Source organism: Euprymna scolopes, chromosome 9, assembly GCF_053919585.1.
Source record: "Euprymna scolopes isolate OS-2025 chromosome 9, ASM5391958v1, whole genome shotgun sequence".
NCBI classification, from domain to species: Eukaryota; Metazoa; Mollusca; class Cephalopoda; order Sepiida; family Sepiolidae; genus Euprymna; species Euprymna scolopes.
Genome location: NC_136490.1, coordinates 40,646,924 through 40,664,732, shown reverse-complemented (window position 1 = coordinate 40,664,732; position 17,809 = coordinate 40,646,924). Strand labels below are relative to the sequence as shown.

Sequence of the window (17,809 nt, the reverse complement as noted above, 5' to 3'; positions counted from 1 at the left end):
TGAATATATCAAAGAATTTTCTGTTAATTTATTTGGAACTGAGATTTTCACCAGTGCCTCTAAATGTATAAGCACCAAAGTTTATTAAATTAATTTTACATATTTTCATTAAGTATCTGAACTATTGAATGATAAAAGTTTAGGTTGATGACCCCTATGGGAAGCGATAGAATGAAAAATAAAAATTGGGCACTTTTGTAAACTATCACTGTGCTGAGGGAAACAACTCTATTTCAGTAAGAGAGTCATTCATTATTTTTTTTTATACGCGAATTTGGGAAGCTAAAATATTTAATATTACAAAAAAAAAGGAAAAGTGACAATTATTTTTTTTTCAACTACTTCATTTAATGTAACAAAGTTTTATAATATTAATTAAAAAAAATAAGCTTTTATCATATAAAAAAGAAAAGTGTGATGATAATTGCAAAAGAATTGTAATAATAAAAAAAAAAGCTCCAACAACTTTTAATGTAACACTATTTTTGTTATTAATGTTATAAACTTATGTTGACAAGAAAGTTCTTGTGGTTTTTAACTTAAATTTAGATGAACATATCTCGGCTCAAACAAAAATTTATTGATCGAAATAAGCACCATCAGAATCAACACACGTTTGGCAATGCAAAACAAGTGTATTTATGCCAGTAACATAAAAATATTGCATTTTAGTGATGATGAAGTTGCTGTAGGCGTTTTTGATAGTTGTTATGTTTTGAAACATTGTGTTGAACAAAGATGGCGGTGTAGTTCAGATCAGTAACCAAGATGGCGGCCAAGAATCAAATGCAGTTCGTGGCGTAGTTAACCTCTTAAGTTCTGAGCTATTGTGTTGAACAAAGATGGCGGCATAGTTCAGATCAGTAACCAAGATGGCGGCAAGAATCAAATGCGGTCCATAGCGTAGTTAACGGCAAACTGATTGAATTCAAAATTCGACAATTTTTATAATTATTTTGAAACGTTTTCATTGGTTGTTTAGCACAGCCGTTGGTTATAAAAATGATTGGCAAATCCATTCGTCTTATATCCCCATTAGGAGTCAAAAACATTTTACAATATTGCTTAGGTTTTTGAAGCATTTCTCACGCAGAAAGTTGTCAAAATGCTTGAAAAAGTGGTAGTCGGTAGGTGAGAGGTCTGGAGAATATGGCAGATGAGGCAGAGTTTCGTAGCCCAATTCGTTCAACTTTTGCAGGGTCGGTTTAATAACATGTGGTCAGGCACTGTTATGAAGAAGAATTGGGCCTTTTCTGTTGACTAATGCTGGGATGCTGGGTGTTTTTGAAGTTTCTTATGCATTTCATCCATTTGTTGACAATAATTCTCTGCCATAATGGTTTTTGCCTGCATTCAAAAAATTAATAGATGAGACTGGTTGCAGATCACCAAACAGTCAGCATGACCTTCTCGTGCAACTCTGACTTTTGGAAGTGTCGTGGAATCCAAACATCATCGGTCATTCTTGTTGCATAAAAGAATGGAAGATGACACTTTATAATGGAGTTTTTTTTGGTTGTTGTTCAATTCGTGAGGCACCCATTTATCAAGTTTTTTTTTGTCTTTCCAATCTTTGTCAAGTGGTTGGAAATTGTTGTATACGTTACATCTAATTCAGAAGCAAGTTCTCGAACAATTGTGCGTGGATTAATTTCGACCAATGCTCTTAATTGATCGTTGTTAACATCCGATGGCCAACTACTGCACTCATCATCTTTAAGACGTGTCGCTGCCACAAAATTTCTTAAACCACCATTGTGCTGTATGTTCAGTAATGGTTTCTGGGCCAAACACTTCATTGATGTTGTGAACTGTTTCAAATGTTTTTCGGTCTAGCTTGAATTAAAATAAGAAAATTGTGCGAATTTGCTTTTTCCCATCTTGTATTCAGCGTTCTGACAAAAAGGTATAATTGTTTTAAAACGATTGTAATTTAAACGATTTGATAGAGCAAAACATACTCTTTAAAATGACATATAAAGTAACAGTATTATAACGAAAAATTATTTGAAATCAAAATAAAAAATTCTGCAAGAACCTAATACATAAAAAAAAATTTGTTGACTAGTTTGATATTACAATTCCTCTACAATTATTATCACATTTAAAATAGTAGTCACATACTTTTTTTTTTTTTTTTTTACAATTCCTCAAAGTTCCGCTTTCTTAAATAAAGTAGTTGAAAAAACAATTCTTCAAAGTTGTGTTGTTTTTAGCATAAATGATTGAACTTGTTGAACATGTTAGAACACTTTGTTTTATGTTAGTTTTTTAGCATCCCAAATTCTTGTATGAAAAAACAAAACAAAACAAATCTCTTTGTGATAGTTTCTCCGTCAACACAATGCCAAGAGTTTACTAAAGTACCAAAAATTGTACACATCAGCATAGTACAACTTCTTTTTTTATTAGCTTTATCCCATTGATAGGATTGGTTTCCTGCAACTCTTTCTAGAATTAGGTCCATAAGTGACCACATGAAGGTTGCTCATAATAAGTGAAAGAACCAAACTTGGGTCATCCAGGTCATTAGTGTATGTTATTCACTTTGTCACCTTCCAGGAGAGCACCAATATTTTGTTTTAAAATTGCATTTCACAATTCTGCTATGTTCCTCTATATTGTTAAAACTGAAGTTAAAAATAGCATGAGTGTAGAAATTGTAAGAATGAAGTCAAAGAGTTAGAAAAATATGGAGATATTTCTGGAGACTTTTTGTGTTGCATATTTAAAAGAATATGATCTGTTTATTTCTGATTAAATATCATTACTATTACAGTGATATTCCCTTTTTGTTTATAATGAACTATTTCCAATCTTTTTATTCTTTCCTTCCTTTATTACTTTCGCTTGTTCATAAACAGAGAGAGAGAGAGAGAGAGATGGGAACAAGTGTGATAGATATCATATAAAACATACAGGAAAAGTGGATAAAAAAATCTCGGTATTTTTAACTGTCGTTAACAGAACAATACATATAAAAATATGCAACAAATATTACCATTACAATAAAATAGAAAAAAAATGATGAGAGGTATTACAAACTAAGGAATCTAAATATCTTTGACTCTTGAATAGGCATGTAAACTGAAAATGTATAGGCAATGCAATGAAGAATTCTGTATTGCAGTCATGGTAATTGAAATGATCAGAGGAATTTGCAGAACACGAGACATGTATCACTGTTGGGTGTTTGGAAACTGGGCATCCAGGAACTCTAATGTTAAATAAGAATATGATGCAATGAAACCTTGTGCACAGGGTACTATGTTCTTCATCTCATATGGGATGCACAGTTAGTTCTATGACCCAATGGCAAATGGAGAATAATTCTCATTATCAGTGTGTGTGTGCATTTTTTGTGTATGTCCAGCAAAGGATTTTTTCAGGGGGGAGGCGATTACTGTTTCTTAGAACCTTTTATATGCTACCTAGATTATAATATCTAAGATTTACGAAATGAGCTTTAATTTGGGCGACTTTTACATGCTATTTTCAAGATGTTTTTCACTCACCGCGTTTGTTTCCCTTTTCTGTATAAAAAACCAAAATTGATTGTGAAAGCGAAGTTGTTCTCAGCCTTTCGTGCTGAGATGTTCAGAAAGCAATCAGCTTTGACCAATGCAGGGAAAACCCCGTCATATCAAACAATCACTATTCATTTTTTTTTTTTTAGGGGAGCTGTTTTCCGCAACATCTTGGCGGGGGAAACAAACAAATATGCAGAAACTGGCTTGCAGCGCCAAAGTTAAGTCGCGCGATGTTTGACCTCATTAAATTCACGCATCTCTCATTTAAGTTTTTAATCATTAAATTAAAATGCTTTTCAGTTCCTCTCCCATCCTGGCCGAGTGGTAAGATGTCAGGTTTTTTCACACTTTCTTTTCCACCACGTTCACTTCAAGGCTTCGGGTTCGAGCCTACCTTCCTACCAAATCTTTTTTTTTCTTTTACACCGATAAACACATGGGCAACACGGGGCACCCTCGCTAGTCTATAATATAAAAGTGAAAATGTGTGTATGTGTGTGTGTTTGTGTTCATTTTTTTTGTATGTTTGCCAAAGGCTTTTTTCGAGCGGATGCTCGGGGAGGGGGTGGCACTAATTCTTACAACTTTTTATATACTTTCTAGATTATAATATCTCTGATTTACGAAACGAGGTCATTTCTTTCTTTATTTGAATGATTTTTACGTTACAAAATTGACACTATGATTTAATTTCCCTAGGGCGTGATGTTTGACCTAGAAAAGCAGGTGTTAACGTTCGTTTAAGCACCTGCTTTTTTAACCATTTAATTTCAACCATTCTCAGTTCTCTGCCACTTAGCGTCACGGTAACATATCACAATTTCTTTTCCATCTTCGCCTCAAGGCTTTTTGTTCAAGCCTACCTGCCTACCAAAACTTTTTTCTTTTACACTTCCAAACACCCGGGCACCCCCCACTAGTTTATTATATAAAGGGCAAAATGGACGGTAGCATTTGTGTACGTCCACGAAAGGCTTTTTGCATCAGGTTTCTCGCGTCGGTTAGATACCGGGTGAAGTTTTCGCATACTTCCCAGATCATAATATCTCGCATTTGCAAATGGAATCCTTTCTTTCCTTTTTATTTATTGAGTTAAAAAAAATTCCCATCATGCTGTTGTCTCCAGTGTTTGTTTGTCTTTTTCGTATAAATAAAGCGAAAGTATTGGAATGTAACTGCCTGGCCCTCGGGCTGGGTCGTATCTGTTCTGTAATTGGTCCTTGGACAATGTAAGGGAAACCCTTCATACTGAGACAATTACTATTTTTTTTTTTTTTTTTTTTTTTTTTTTTTACACAGGCATCACCATATTAACAAGGCCAAGAGGCCACTCAAGGATAAGGGTTAAAGAGTGTACAGTAGAAATTGGACAATATAGTAATCATTAGTAATGAAAATTCGGTACATTTGATAACTTATATGGAACGGCTCATCAAGAACTTATTTACGTTAGACTTAAACACAACCATATTGTAGTCAGCCGGAAAGCAGGAACCACAATGCTTTCTCTTTGGGGGAACTGGTTTTCACTCCCTTATTAAAAACGACCTTGTGTCTAATTTGCTTTCGTGGGAGGTTTAAAAGCAATGCCATTTCTGCAAGTCATCTTGTTTTTGATTGACTACGTTCACTTTCTTTTCCACCTTCACGTCACGGGTTTGAGCCTGCCTGATAACATGTAGGAACAAGAAATGACTTAGTGTATTATTATAGATTCTAATAATAAAATATTATATATTATAGATTCTAATAATAAAATATTATTATTATAGATTCTAATAATAAAAATATTATTATTATAGATTCTAATAATAAAAATATTATTATTATAGATTCTAATAATAAAAATATTATTATTATAGATTCTAATAATAAAAATATTATTATTATAGATTCTAATAATAAAATATTATTATTATAGATTCTAATAATAAAAATATTATTATTATAGATTCTAATAATAAAAATAATGCATAACAAGCAATGAGAAAAAAAAAAAAATTTTTTTTATATAAATTTATTTCTTTTAAGATAAAAAAAAAAAAGAAAAGAAAAACGGTCTATGGATAAAAGTAGAGAAACATAATGATGGCCAATGATTAGGTTTTCATGGGTTCTGGAAGTTCCAAGCGTTTTCCTTGCAGTTCTAATTGAGCCCTGAAAAGACAGAAAAAAATCATCTATATAAACACATTTAAAGAGACAATATTGTAAAAACCAGATAAAAATATTGGTTTTTAATGAAAAAATAAATATAATAGCAAATTAATTTGAAAATGTTAGTTCAGGATTTAAGGTGATTAGCATTTGCATAAGTAAATGTACTTTTCTCATCAATTATTTAAGAAAATGCATTTGAAGTTGTAAATTATTTTATATCAATTTAAATATGATATAATTCACAACTTAAGATGCATTTCCTTGTACGTGACGGGATCTTCTACAAATCTGCTTTCAAATATTTTTGTTCAATATTCAGCAATGATGGCAACATCTTCAACATGATTGCTATGCGCATCAATGCTATTTGATTCAGGTGGTGCACCTCCACAGTACCCTCTGCAACCATAAACTCAAAGAGCTACTGAACTATCATGAGACCAGTTGCTTTATTCAGCTCTAAGTACTTACTGATACTGAGGAAGATGAAGCAAGGATTAGCGATTAATGGAAACGAAAATGCTTTGCTAGATGTCTGGAGTTACACTGCTTGACCACATTTGCAATGAGACGACCCAAAAACACTACAGCATTGCACTGATAGTAGCAATACACATGAAAAAATTGAAATAGCTTGAAATATTTCAATATTGGTATGCATAGAAAGAGCTTGATGAGCTAAGAAAGAATCTTTTTAAATTTTTAAAATCTGATTAAAATTAAGGAAGTTATGGCTATTTTTGTGCCTTACACGTTTGGATATTTTCCCTCTTTAAGACCATATGCGTTTCGTCACATTTTTTACACTACTTTTTCAGTAAAAATGTCATATCGTTGTTAAAACACAAGACTAAGAAATGAAATTTACCATATAAGTGTATTTTTGTACAAGGAATCAGAATATGCAACTGAAAATCTCCCAAAGTCTATGGTTTCCAAATAATCTGCAGTAAATGTGCATAAATATGCAGCAATTCCTTAAAAATGCCATGTATCCATAAACAGAAAAGAAGTTGGAGAACTCAAAGTTGAATTGTAATGTGCTTTATGTACAAAAAAACTTAAATCTAAACATAGGACCATTTAAAAATGAATATATTGCAATATTTCTTTGGTATTATTGTAGATTAACACCTTCTGTTTAACCCCACTCAACTCCTTCTGACCACCCCTCCAAAATATGATTCTACCTTTTTAGGAAATTATGTATAAAATGCCATGAAAAACTTTAATGAAAGATAAACAAATTATTTTAGAATTGAATGTAAAATAATTTCCTAATATAGGTCATTCTAGCATTTTAGGGCAGTTAACTGTTTTTTTCTCTATGGGAAAATATGCATGCTTTTTTTTTTTTTTTTAAGATGGTTATGTGTAGTTTTAAGAGGGTTTCTATGCAATGAGAATATGGGGAGGGTTGCCATTCGGACTTTGAATTAATTGTAGGGGTTAAGGAAAATTATGTGTGAACATACTGAAAACTTGACAGAGACAAAGCTAACAAAAACAATATTAGAGGGGGGAGCGGTTAGTTTCACAAAAATTTAATGTAAAATAATTCACCATTTCCTGGCCATTCTAGCATTTTAAGACAGTTAACCAATTTATTTTTATGTGTATTTTTCTTTAAGGAAGGATCTATTTTTTGTTTGTTTGTTTTAGATGCTTGTATGTGGCTTACAGAGGTATTTTGTTGGGGGGGGGGGGCTTGCCACTCGAACTTAGTGTTATTGTTAGGGTTAAAGAGTGTTTTAGGAATACAAACCGTTACTTCATTTTTGTTTTGTTGTCCTAACTGTAAAATGCCGTTTCCATTTCAAATAAATATTTTACAGAAAGTTATATATATGTGTGTGTGTGTGTGTGTGTGTGTGTGTGTGTGTGTGTGTGTGTATTCGACAGGTAAATAAGTCAGCAAATGTTATATTTAGTTTTAATTTAATAAGAAACTGCGTTGCGAAATTTCAAAGAAAATTCCATAAATTTGTTGATTTCTATTTTCGAGGTTGAAGGTGTTAATTCCATAGGCCGTTTATACTATGCTGGAGCAGGTTGTAAAAATATCTTTCGCTTAATAAGTAGAAAAAAAAAATAACGAAATAAAAAGCTTCCTAATTGTAGTTTGATGTGTTTTCTTTTAAAATTTCAAGAATATTGATATAGATTTTGAGGGTTTGTATTACTATACATATAGATTCGAAAAAGTTGTCAAAAAAACAAATATATAACAAATAAATGTTATCAAAAGCAAGTTACTTTTCTACCTAACTGGATAATTTTTTAGTGTTTTTATTTAATGTAACATGTTTATTCAGCTTGAAAACAGTGTTTACCGATGTTTTGGAAAATTTAAAATGGCGCCCGACTCTCTGGAAACGGTAAGTTTGGGGAAAAGAGTTAAATAAAAAAGTAGACAAAATACTGCTAGAAACTCGCTCAATATATGTTACCGTGACATAGGCTGACATATATTCGATGAGTTTTTAACAGTATTTTGTATGTTTTTTGTTTTTTTTTTAAACTCCTTTTCTCAAACTTACCGTGTCAAAGAGAGTCGGGCCGGGCGCCATTTTTAATTTTCCAATACATCGGTAAACACTGTACGTTTTTCAAGCTGAATAAACATGTTACATTAAATAAAAACACTAGAAAATTATCCAGTTAGGTAGAAAAGTAACTTATCTTGCCTTTGATAACATTTATTTGTTATATATTTGTTTTTTGACAACTTTTTCGAATCTATGTATAAACAAGATTTTGATACTTATTTTGATTTGGAAAAAAAACATTTGTGGCTGTTTGCAGTAAAACATTGTTTTAATTCGCTGTTCAAAACTAATTTAAAGAATAAAAGTGCATGCAAGCTATATATCTACAAAAGTTTATTTTGTTTTTTTAACCAGGTTTTTAAATTTGACGAGAAATGTGAGAAATTGCAACAGATTCATAATGCCGAATTGGTTGGGATTGTTGCTATTATACATTCTGAAAACCGAATAGTTCTAAACTAATGTTATTCTGATAACAAAATAGCTCTAATTAAACATAAGAACATTTATATTCATATTTTCATGTTTTTTTTAATTTGTTCTTGAATAAAAATTAAAGAACACGTGTTGTTTACACTGTGCTATCGCTGATTCTAAGGCTGGAGCTCCTGCTGCTGCTTCTAGTAATACTAACTTCATTTGACCAAATTCGAGAAATAGAAACCATTTTTTTTTCGGGTAGGTCCTTTTAAATTATCAATTACCGCGGTCCTACTCAACATAAAATAATACTTTTAATTGATAAAGATAGTAAAAAGATTGATTTACTTACTACTGGGTGTCCGAAGAATTTTTTTTCCAAAATGTTCGATACTCGTCATGTTAAAGTCTTATTTTTAACACGACAAAAAAAGAAATGGTCAAAAATTTTTCGGACACTTGACAGTATTAAGATTAACACCTCTACTGATTGGTTCCCAAATTTCATGACGAAATTCTTCATACAATCACGGTACGGACCTTTAGAAAACAGGGGGGGGTCATTACAAAACCTTACCGAAAACGCCATTTTATGACGTTCACATTTTTATCACTTTATTTGCTTAAAACTCTTAAAATATATAATGTACATTCATATTTATTAATTCATTTGAAAGTATATTCATTTCCGAACAAAACAGTAGTAATTTGAAGACTTGAAGTGCTTTGGTTTAAAAAATATGGCTATTTTAGAACTACCTTGAAATCTGTGATTATCCAAAGCGTTTTTTCGTCCGTGTGTATTACTACTGATAGCAAAATGAGGAAATGGCAGCTCAAATAGTTTGGATATATGCTGAGAATCAACGATATCATCATGAAATTTTGCTTTCTTAGAAGTCGCTGTAAAGTCACCAAGCGGAAGGTCGCTTGAGATGCACAGACATGCTGTACAAAGACCTTTGTAAAACCCACCTTACCTGGACTAAGCCTGTGATTGTGTCACATGGAGACAAAAATATGTCATTGGAGATCCCACTGTAGCTAAGGCTTTATGCATAAGGAAAATAAAATAAAATTCTTATCTGATATCGAGAATGTTGTCATTCAATTGAATTTGTTAAATGAAAAAGAAAATAAGTACCAAAATGTGTTTAAACTTTATGAACAGCATTTTAACATTGATCAGACAAGTGAGGCACAGTTACTACACTATCATTTTAAAAGCTATTGAGAAACAAATATACTTTTCCTAACATAGGTTGTTAGAAGGGCTATTTTGTGATGCTTGGAATTGAATGAGGAATCCTATGTCTTTTGCATCAAGCCCAAATACCATATATATACTTTTTAATTCTTACTTTTCCAATTTTTGGATGTACTCAGCATTGATAGAATAAAAAAGGGGTGTAAGTGTAATTCAACTAAATTTTGTTAAATTTAGTAATTTTTTTTTTTTCACAAACTGATACTCAGCATTTTCAGGAAATCAATGCAGATTCATTACATTGCTGTTTAAAACCCCAAACTCCTTATTAACATTTCCATTTTATTTGTTAATAATTTGTAAGCTATAAATAAATTAAAATGTCATACTTCCTTTTAACGAATGCAGACTCCACAGGTAGTACAACTACATTAGTAGATAACTAAGGACCTGGACAACAACCATAAAAGAGAATTTGGCTGAACTCTCAAGTCCACAGCCATCAATGGTAGAATCATGATTGTTTAATCATCACATGCAAACTTGATCAGGAGAAATCTATATAGGGTGTCATGGTACAGGATGTAAAGCAGACTAGAAAAGAAGCCAACTCAACGAGGGTAAATGCTGTTGCAACAATGACAACAACCGTACAATTATGTTGTACTCTCTTTACTCAAACTTAAGTATATTTATCCAAATACTATAGGTAATGTAGTTTCAGAATATATGTGGTCATGAGGGTTTATTTCCACGTTCAAGTTATAAATAAAATAGAGTTGCCTAGCATGAACACGAGCACCTTTCTCACAATATTATTGTTCCTTCATATATTAAGACGATCTATACTAATTGAGCCTGCTCAATACTAAAAGGGGTGACCATTTAGGAATTCCAGGTGCTGTATATGCTTCGCTTATCTCAACATCTTTCTAGTTGCCACTAGACCCCCCCCCCCATCAGCCACCTCAGATTTTCAGGATTGCAGTGGGTGTCATGTGCAATTTGCTGCACATACATGGATCTAGATTATCCTATGCTTGTGTGTCCGTGCCGTGAAGTCCACAGTAATACATTTCTCACCAGCTCTTGCTTGCTCCTCTTGCAATGACTGGCAAATCGTAGATGTCGCTATCTGATGGCAGTAGATATAGTAGGTAGGTTGCCATAAAGTTACTGCTTTGTGAGATGATCTTGCCAAGATATTTAACACTGTTTGTAGCATACGGGTGTACGTGCCGTCTTTCTTTCCAATCTTTTGATTGTAGCACCATAAACAAGCACAGACTCTACCAATGCTCTAAAGAACTGCCTCTTCAGGTTGTCAATTAGCCTTGTAGTCCATACTGACTGCAGCTTATCCAATGCAGATGGAACCCATGTTGCTACCCAGGTACGTAAACTCAGTGACTTCATTTAGTGTTGTTCCATCTAGAGCTTTGATCTCGTCGTCTGCATTGAAAGTCATAAACATTTGTCTTATCCGCATTAACGTTAAGACCAATGCCATTTGCAGACTTTTCTAGCTCACATAAGTGTTATTCACGAACAGAGCAATATCGTCTGCATAATCTGCTCCAGTATGTGTGCTGATGGATGGCGTCTGCTTCTGGATTCATTTCACAGTGTGCTGTGTATATTAACAGAGATGTGAAATACACAGTCAAGACAGACAATGAAATGAAAAAGAGCTAGAGTGTCTACTTAAAGAACCCGGATGTGAATGCAAAAGGATTCAGTGTTACCATCTGCCAATCTGATTACTGCTCAAGTGTGTTTGTATAGCATCATGATAGCGTTAATGACTTAATTTGGAATGCCACATGCTATTAAGTTGTTGACCATTTTTCCTATATGTACAGAGTTAAACGCTTTGGAGAAATCCACAAAGAGCATGATTGCCTCAAGGTTTTTGGCTTTGACTTCTTCACTTAGTCTTCTGACAGTAAGAACTGACTATTCCTTTATCCATTCTGGTTATTCCTGAGCATTTTTTCTATCGTTGGTTGGATACTGTTGAGAAGCATAGCATTGTAGATTTTTGCTGCAATTGGAGTGAATGTTATTCCTTTGTAATTGCTTAGTATGCTTAGGTCATCTTTCTTGGCGAAGAGCAGAATGTATCTTTCTCTCCATACATGAATAACCTCTTGATTATATACAACATTGTATGAATCAAGAAGGATGTCATTGAAGCCACCTGCCTTCCAGAATGTCATCTAAACCTGTAGCTTTATGATTCTTGGTCTTCTTTAATGCAGCTAGAAGTTCCTCCATTGTAAAATCTCCTTCCTCAATATCAAATTCCTGTTCAACAATTGCTTGTCTTAATTTTTAAGGCGAGACATGCACATAGGTGTTCTCCTTTATGTATCCAGATATACACAAGAAAGCAATCAAGAAAGAGGAAGGTAGACAGATAAAGAGGCGATATTTACTAAGTATAACAAAATTCTTCATTTATACAGATTATTATTATTTACTAGTGAATTTCCACTTGAATTGATTAAAAATACTAATTCCCACCTGAGCTGTTTTGAAAAATCATCTTCCACATTATCATCATCCCAATTGTCTTCCCAAACATTTACATCATTTTTCTCTTCTTCTGCTCCAGTCCAATCTGAAAAAAAGAAAAACAAAATAAAAAATTACTATGGAAAGCAAAGTCAGTATTGATATTTTTTAAATCCATCACTTTGTATTTCTCGACGTTTCGTGGATAGAGAGTAATAATGGATCAAAATTGTTTTCAAAATAGATTTAGATTCAAATTTCTTTACATTTTCCTTTCTATAAGTCTAATATCTTCAAGTTAGCAAAAAATACAATTTTTGAAATGGTGTCGATACCTCCAAAAATCCATCTTTGTGGTATTATACGCCCTTTGTGGTATTTTCTTTTAGCAATAACACTTTCATCTATTTCAACAATTATCCAAGTACCTCTTAATTTGGTAGGGTTGGCTGACAATTGCCCGGAGCAAATATCCCTAAAATATCCATATCACAAAATGGCCGTTGTTTTTGCTATTTTGCACATTGTTGTGCATTGTACTACTGGCATCTTATATAACCAAAAATATAACAGCTGAATGAAAGTTGTAAATGGCAGGTGAGAACTCCTTCCAAAACACTTCCATCATTTTTTTTAAATCTGTCTTTCTGTATGTATAGGACATCTCCAACAAAAACTGTTTTTTCTCTCAGTCTGCAGCTGACATTTGTCTTTGATTAACTAGACACAGGACTTTTCACTCTTAATACTTTTTCCCCCATAAAAAGGCTTTTACATCACAAGTTTTCCAAAATTGGGCCATGCTGTTAAAATCCATGTTCATTCAAAGGGTTTATTTTTTGCTGCAACACCATTGACAGAGTACTAACTTTCCCAAACTGAAAACGAGGCTCAAATTTCAGATCCCACTGCGCTATTTGTACCATTTTTTTTGGTGCTTGTGAAAATAGAGTCAACAGATTGATTATTTTTTAATATGTGGGTTTTAAGCAAAAACAACAGTATTTATCTAACTGTCATGTTGAAAATGGCAATATATCCAAAAATTTGAGTGGAAAATTATAACTAAGTAATTTTTATTGAAAATTGGAGGAAACAGGATTTTCTCTAGATCAGGGAACATACTCATCTCCCTTTTCGCCACTTTAATGACTAATGTACTGTTTTAGACCATAGTGATAGACTTTTTTTTTGTAAATTTTTTTTTTATTAAAAACACAATAACAGTTGTTCTATGTAAAAAAATGGAACAGAACACAAATTTTAGCAAAACGAAATTAGCGAGTCGACTGTACAGCCAAAGACGAGGAAATTCAATTTTTATGGTACCTTTTGTTTATTAAAATGTTATGTGAAACTACAGTCTAGTCTAAACAAACAAAAAAATTACTTAGTTATTTCATTTCAATATTAACATTCATAAAAGTACAGAGTAGTTAAAAATTAAAACACACATTAGTTTTTGTTATCAGTAGTCGAGTTGTTATTTTTTTTCTTGCTAAGCTGTACAGTAGACTTGCTAATTTTGTTTCCCTAAAATTTGCATTCCGTTCCATTTTTTACATCTGATCACGGCCACCATCTTTTACACGACTTTAGTCAAGATTGCTGTTTTTGCTTAAAACAACATATAAAAAGAAAAAAAAAAATCGATCTGTCGACTATCTTAAGAACACCTACTTTTTTTTCTGTTACATGATAATTAAGTAGATACCATTGGCTTTACTTGAAATTCAGTATTTCAAATTTCATTCTAATAATGAAGAAACACTTTCACGCATGCATTCTGAGCAGCCCGTTTACAAAATGGCAGTTGCACGTAAGAAAATAATCCCAAGAAAAGGGTATTAATATCATCCAAGTGGTAAATTTGTGACAGATTAAATGTCATATTTGTTTTTAGCGGACCCGAAAACGCCTAAAAAAGTACACTAGAATGCTTTGTGTTCTGTTGTAGTTTAAAAAGAGACATTTATCTTTTTTTTTAAAACTAAGAAAAACAAAAAGGTACTTCTACATGTCAGTGACATGAGGCAAATATGTGTATTTTAGTTTCAAGAATCGCTGATAGATGTCACTTGTCAGCCAAAGAGCAGAGGTTGATAACTTCCTTTTCTAAAAGTGCATGTAACTAAAATTATATTTTGCTACATTTTTATACAATCTCCCTGTACAAAAAACAAAAACAAATTATTCTTAAACCTCTATAAATGTTTCATGTTTTTTAAATGATATTTTCCTACATTATACAACTTTACAAAAAAAAAAAAAAAAATTCTAAAAACAATCCATAAATGTTTTGTGCTTTTATCATATTTATTATTTTATTTTTAGTTATGAATAACTCATTGAAAAGAAATTATATTAATACATTAAAACTATATTTTACACTTTATCGCCGAAACTGGAGATGCCATTTTATTTCACGCCCCTGCCATTAAAATACCAATGAAGAAATCAGTATTTTAAACTATCACCGAAGCATGAAATAAATAACAAAATTAAACTGGAGAACGATAGCTTCCGGAAAGAATAAATTAACCTAAAATTAAATGAAAAACTTTCCAGTTTTCATTAATTAAATTAAAACATTTCCAATTAAACAATCATGGATATAAGTTCTTTCACTTTATTTACTTTTTTCATAGTTCTTTCCGGAAGTTTATCTAGTTTAATTTTTTTTTTGTTATTTATTTCTAAATTCGGACATAGTTTAAAATACTGATTTCTCCCTTGGATTTTAACAAGTGCACAAAATAAAATGGCGTCTCCAGTTTCGGTGATAACGTGTAGAAACATCCTATATTTTGATACACTTTTTATGCAATAAATGTTTCGATTTTCATATTTTTGTGTTATTTATTTTGTTATTATATACTCTTGTTTATATTTGAGGTTCACATAATAGCCACTAGGCATCAGTTCTCTTTCGAATAACAGGGGTCGATAATTTGTCTGTTGGTAATATGTCACTGACTAGCAGTGTCAGATGTCGCCATTAAAAATGAGTGATAAAGATCTGAATAATAAGAATCACTATCTTTCAAAGCTTTTAACTACTTGAAAAATGTAATTTAAACCCTAATTTTTTTAATAAAAGGAACAAAGACCAAATTTTAAAATAATAAAAGGTTAAATAGAAAAATATGCAATATTTTTGTTTAAATTGGTCTTCTTTTAAAAAGATTTCAAGAAATTCCACGAATTTTAACTTACTCCAATAAATATATATGAATTCCAAAAAATCAATCAATCCATTCTTCATTTATAAGAATTTGTCCATATTTTATAGTCTATGTACTTTTTAAATAAAAGAATTTTTTAAGCAAGCATCCGAAAAGAACGCGATTTTAAATTCTAATCTCAGATGTTCACAGAAGGATTTGTCTCCTTTTCTTCCAGTTGACAAATATGGAGGCCTAATTAATTATTTCTGACATGTGCCTTATCTCCCCTTTGTATTTCTGACATGTTTGCTGTCAACAACAAAGTCACTATGGGTCACTACTTGAAAATGATTACATTTCACTAAGTAAGTTTACTTTTATAAACAAGCCCGACAAATTTTCCATTTTTTTTTTTTATTCTCCTAAGAAATACATGAATTTTTGATTTAAAATATTTTATTTCTTCTTTATGCAATGAATTTTTTTTTTTAAATATCTAACAAAACATTGAATGAAATGGAAAAAAAAAAAAAAATTATGTAAGTGTCCAATATTTTCCGGAAAAATTCATCCCATAACGAGTACGTACAATAATTTTTTTTCGATATTTTCAGATTTTAATGTCTTGATTAAACTGTATAAATACCAAGTTGTCTACCCCTTATTCATTCGGATTTCATCATGCCCGACGAAAAACACTACCACTCGCTTAGTTGTAAATTTTGACACTGACCACTTTTTCTTGTGGTCGCGTACCCTTTGAAAACGGTTGTTTTTCGAGCTGATTAAACATTTTACATTTTAGTAAAAACAAGAAAAACCTGCCCAGTTGGGTAGAAGAGGAATTTACCTTGCCTTTGGTAACATTTGTTATGTTTTTTTTAGCACTTTTACGAAGGACTGCGGATAGTAAAAAATACGCATATATACCTTTCAACATCGCTACTATTGTACAAATGAATCATAAATATTTGTTCAACAATTTAAATCGAAATTAGAAATTAAAAAGTATTTGAAAGAACAGAGTGATGATGAAAAAAAATGAAAGGTTATTTTTTTCTTCCTCAACCCACAGAAAAAAAAAAATTGGATTCAATTAATAAATATTCAACTAAACGAAATTTTTTAAAAATATATATTGTACCTTCCGCTGGAAATTCTTCGAATTCATCGTCTTCTTCAAGAATCCCTAAATCGGGTTTTGTTTGCGTATTTGACGACATATTCACTTAGAAAAAACCACGCGTCTATAAAAACATACACAATGGCTTTTGAATGAGAATGACAACGCAGATTTCTAGTGATTCTTATTTTCGTATTTAAAAAAAAATTTTTTTTACATATCCGCCTCAACCGAATTTACTATTATAAATTTTTGATATGGTTTTAAATCGAAATAAAGTAAAAGTAATTAATAGAATATAACCATTTTTAATTGCTTTTTGTTTATTATTAAGCTGTTATTTTATTTGTAATTAAACTTTAGTTTCGTAAAAAAAAAAAAAGAAGCTATTTTGGCGTAGAAGCAAATCAGAAAAACGCCTAACTCAACATGCACAGTAAACGGCGTCTGATCAGATTTGGTTCCTGATATTGAAGAATTCCTGTTTTTAAAATTTCGTAGTAATTTTTTAGTTTAAATATATATATATATATATTTTTTTTTTTTTACAAAAATAAGTATTCAAATAGGTGTTTATTTTGGTTTTCCCCATAATACAATAAGATTGGTGGGGGGGATTTTGTATTTCAAATAAATTATTTTAGAAAAATAAAAAAAATCAAATGGGTTTTTTTTTGGGGGGGGGACAGGGAAATAATCAGGGATATAAAAAAAAAAAGTTTGGTTAATGTCAAGATTTTTTCCAAATCCAAAACAACCTTTACAATGACGGCTTCGTTTCTAGAGCAATTGCTCTTGACATATCAAAGGCTTTTGATAGGCTATGGCATAAAGGTTTACTTCACAAGATTTCCAGCTGTGGACTAGCTCATAGTCTCAATCCTAGCATTCCCTAGGATTCTATCCTGGGCACAACTCTCTTCCTGATTTTCATCAATGATCTCCCAAACCATATTCTTAGATTAGGATCTGATTGCGTTCTTCAAACACCAATTGAAGGTCAAGATCAGGTGTGATAGGAAAGGATACACTTCACGATTTTTTAAAGAAGATGGATAAAAGTAGCAAGCTTGTGTGTACATAGAGGAATCAAGCATGAGTATGTACAGGGTGGAACGATAAAATTGCCGCCATAG

General features: G+C 31.8%; 1 protein-coding gene across 1 annotated transcript; it reads right to left on the bottom strand.

Annotated features, from left to right (window-relative positions):
- Positions 1-5,517: 5,517 nt before the first annotated feature.
- LOC145284516 (26S proteasome complex subunit SEM1-like) lies at positions 5,518-16,853 on the bottom strand. The gene is made up of 3 exons (XM_080133402.1): positions 16,695-16,853; positions 12,393-12,489; positions 5,518-5,687 (listed from the first exon to the last, which is right to left on the bottom strand). Exons 1-3 carry the CDS (start codon positions 16,771-16,773, stop codon positions 5,630-5,632), a joined length of 234 nt encoding a protein of 77 aa, XP_079989528.1. The 5' UTR covers positions 16,774-16,853; the 3' UTR covers positions 5,518-5,629.
- Positions 16,854-17,809: the final 956 nt, after the last annotated feature.

Bases quoted from the DNA above. Each gene is read 5' to 3' on its own strand.
- LOC145284516 (XM_080133402.1), bottom strand. From the start codon at position 16,773: ATGTCGTCAAATACGCAAACAAAACCCGATTTAGGGATTCTTGAAGAA. The intron at 12,490-16,694 runs GTACAATATATA...TCTTTTTTTCAG, and splicing joins CGAAGAATTTCCAGCGGAAG to ATTGGACTGGAGCAGAAGAA. The intron at 5,688-12,392 runs GTGGGAATTAGT...CTGTCTTTTCAG, and splicing joins GATTTTTCAAAACAGCTCAG to GGCTCAATTAGAACTGCAAG.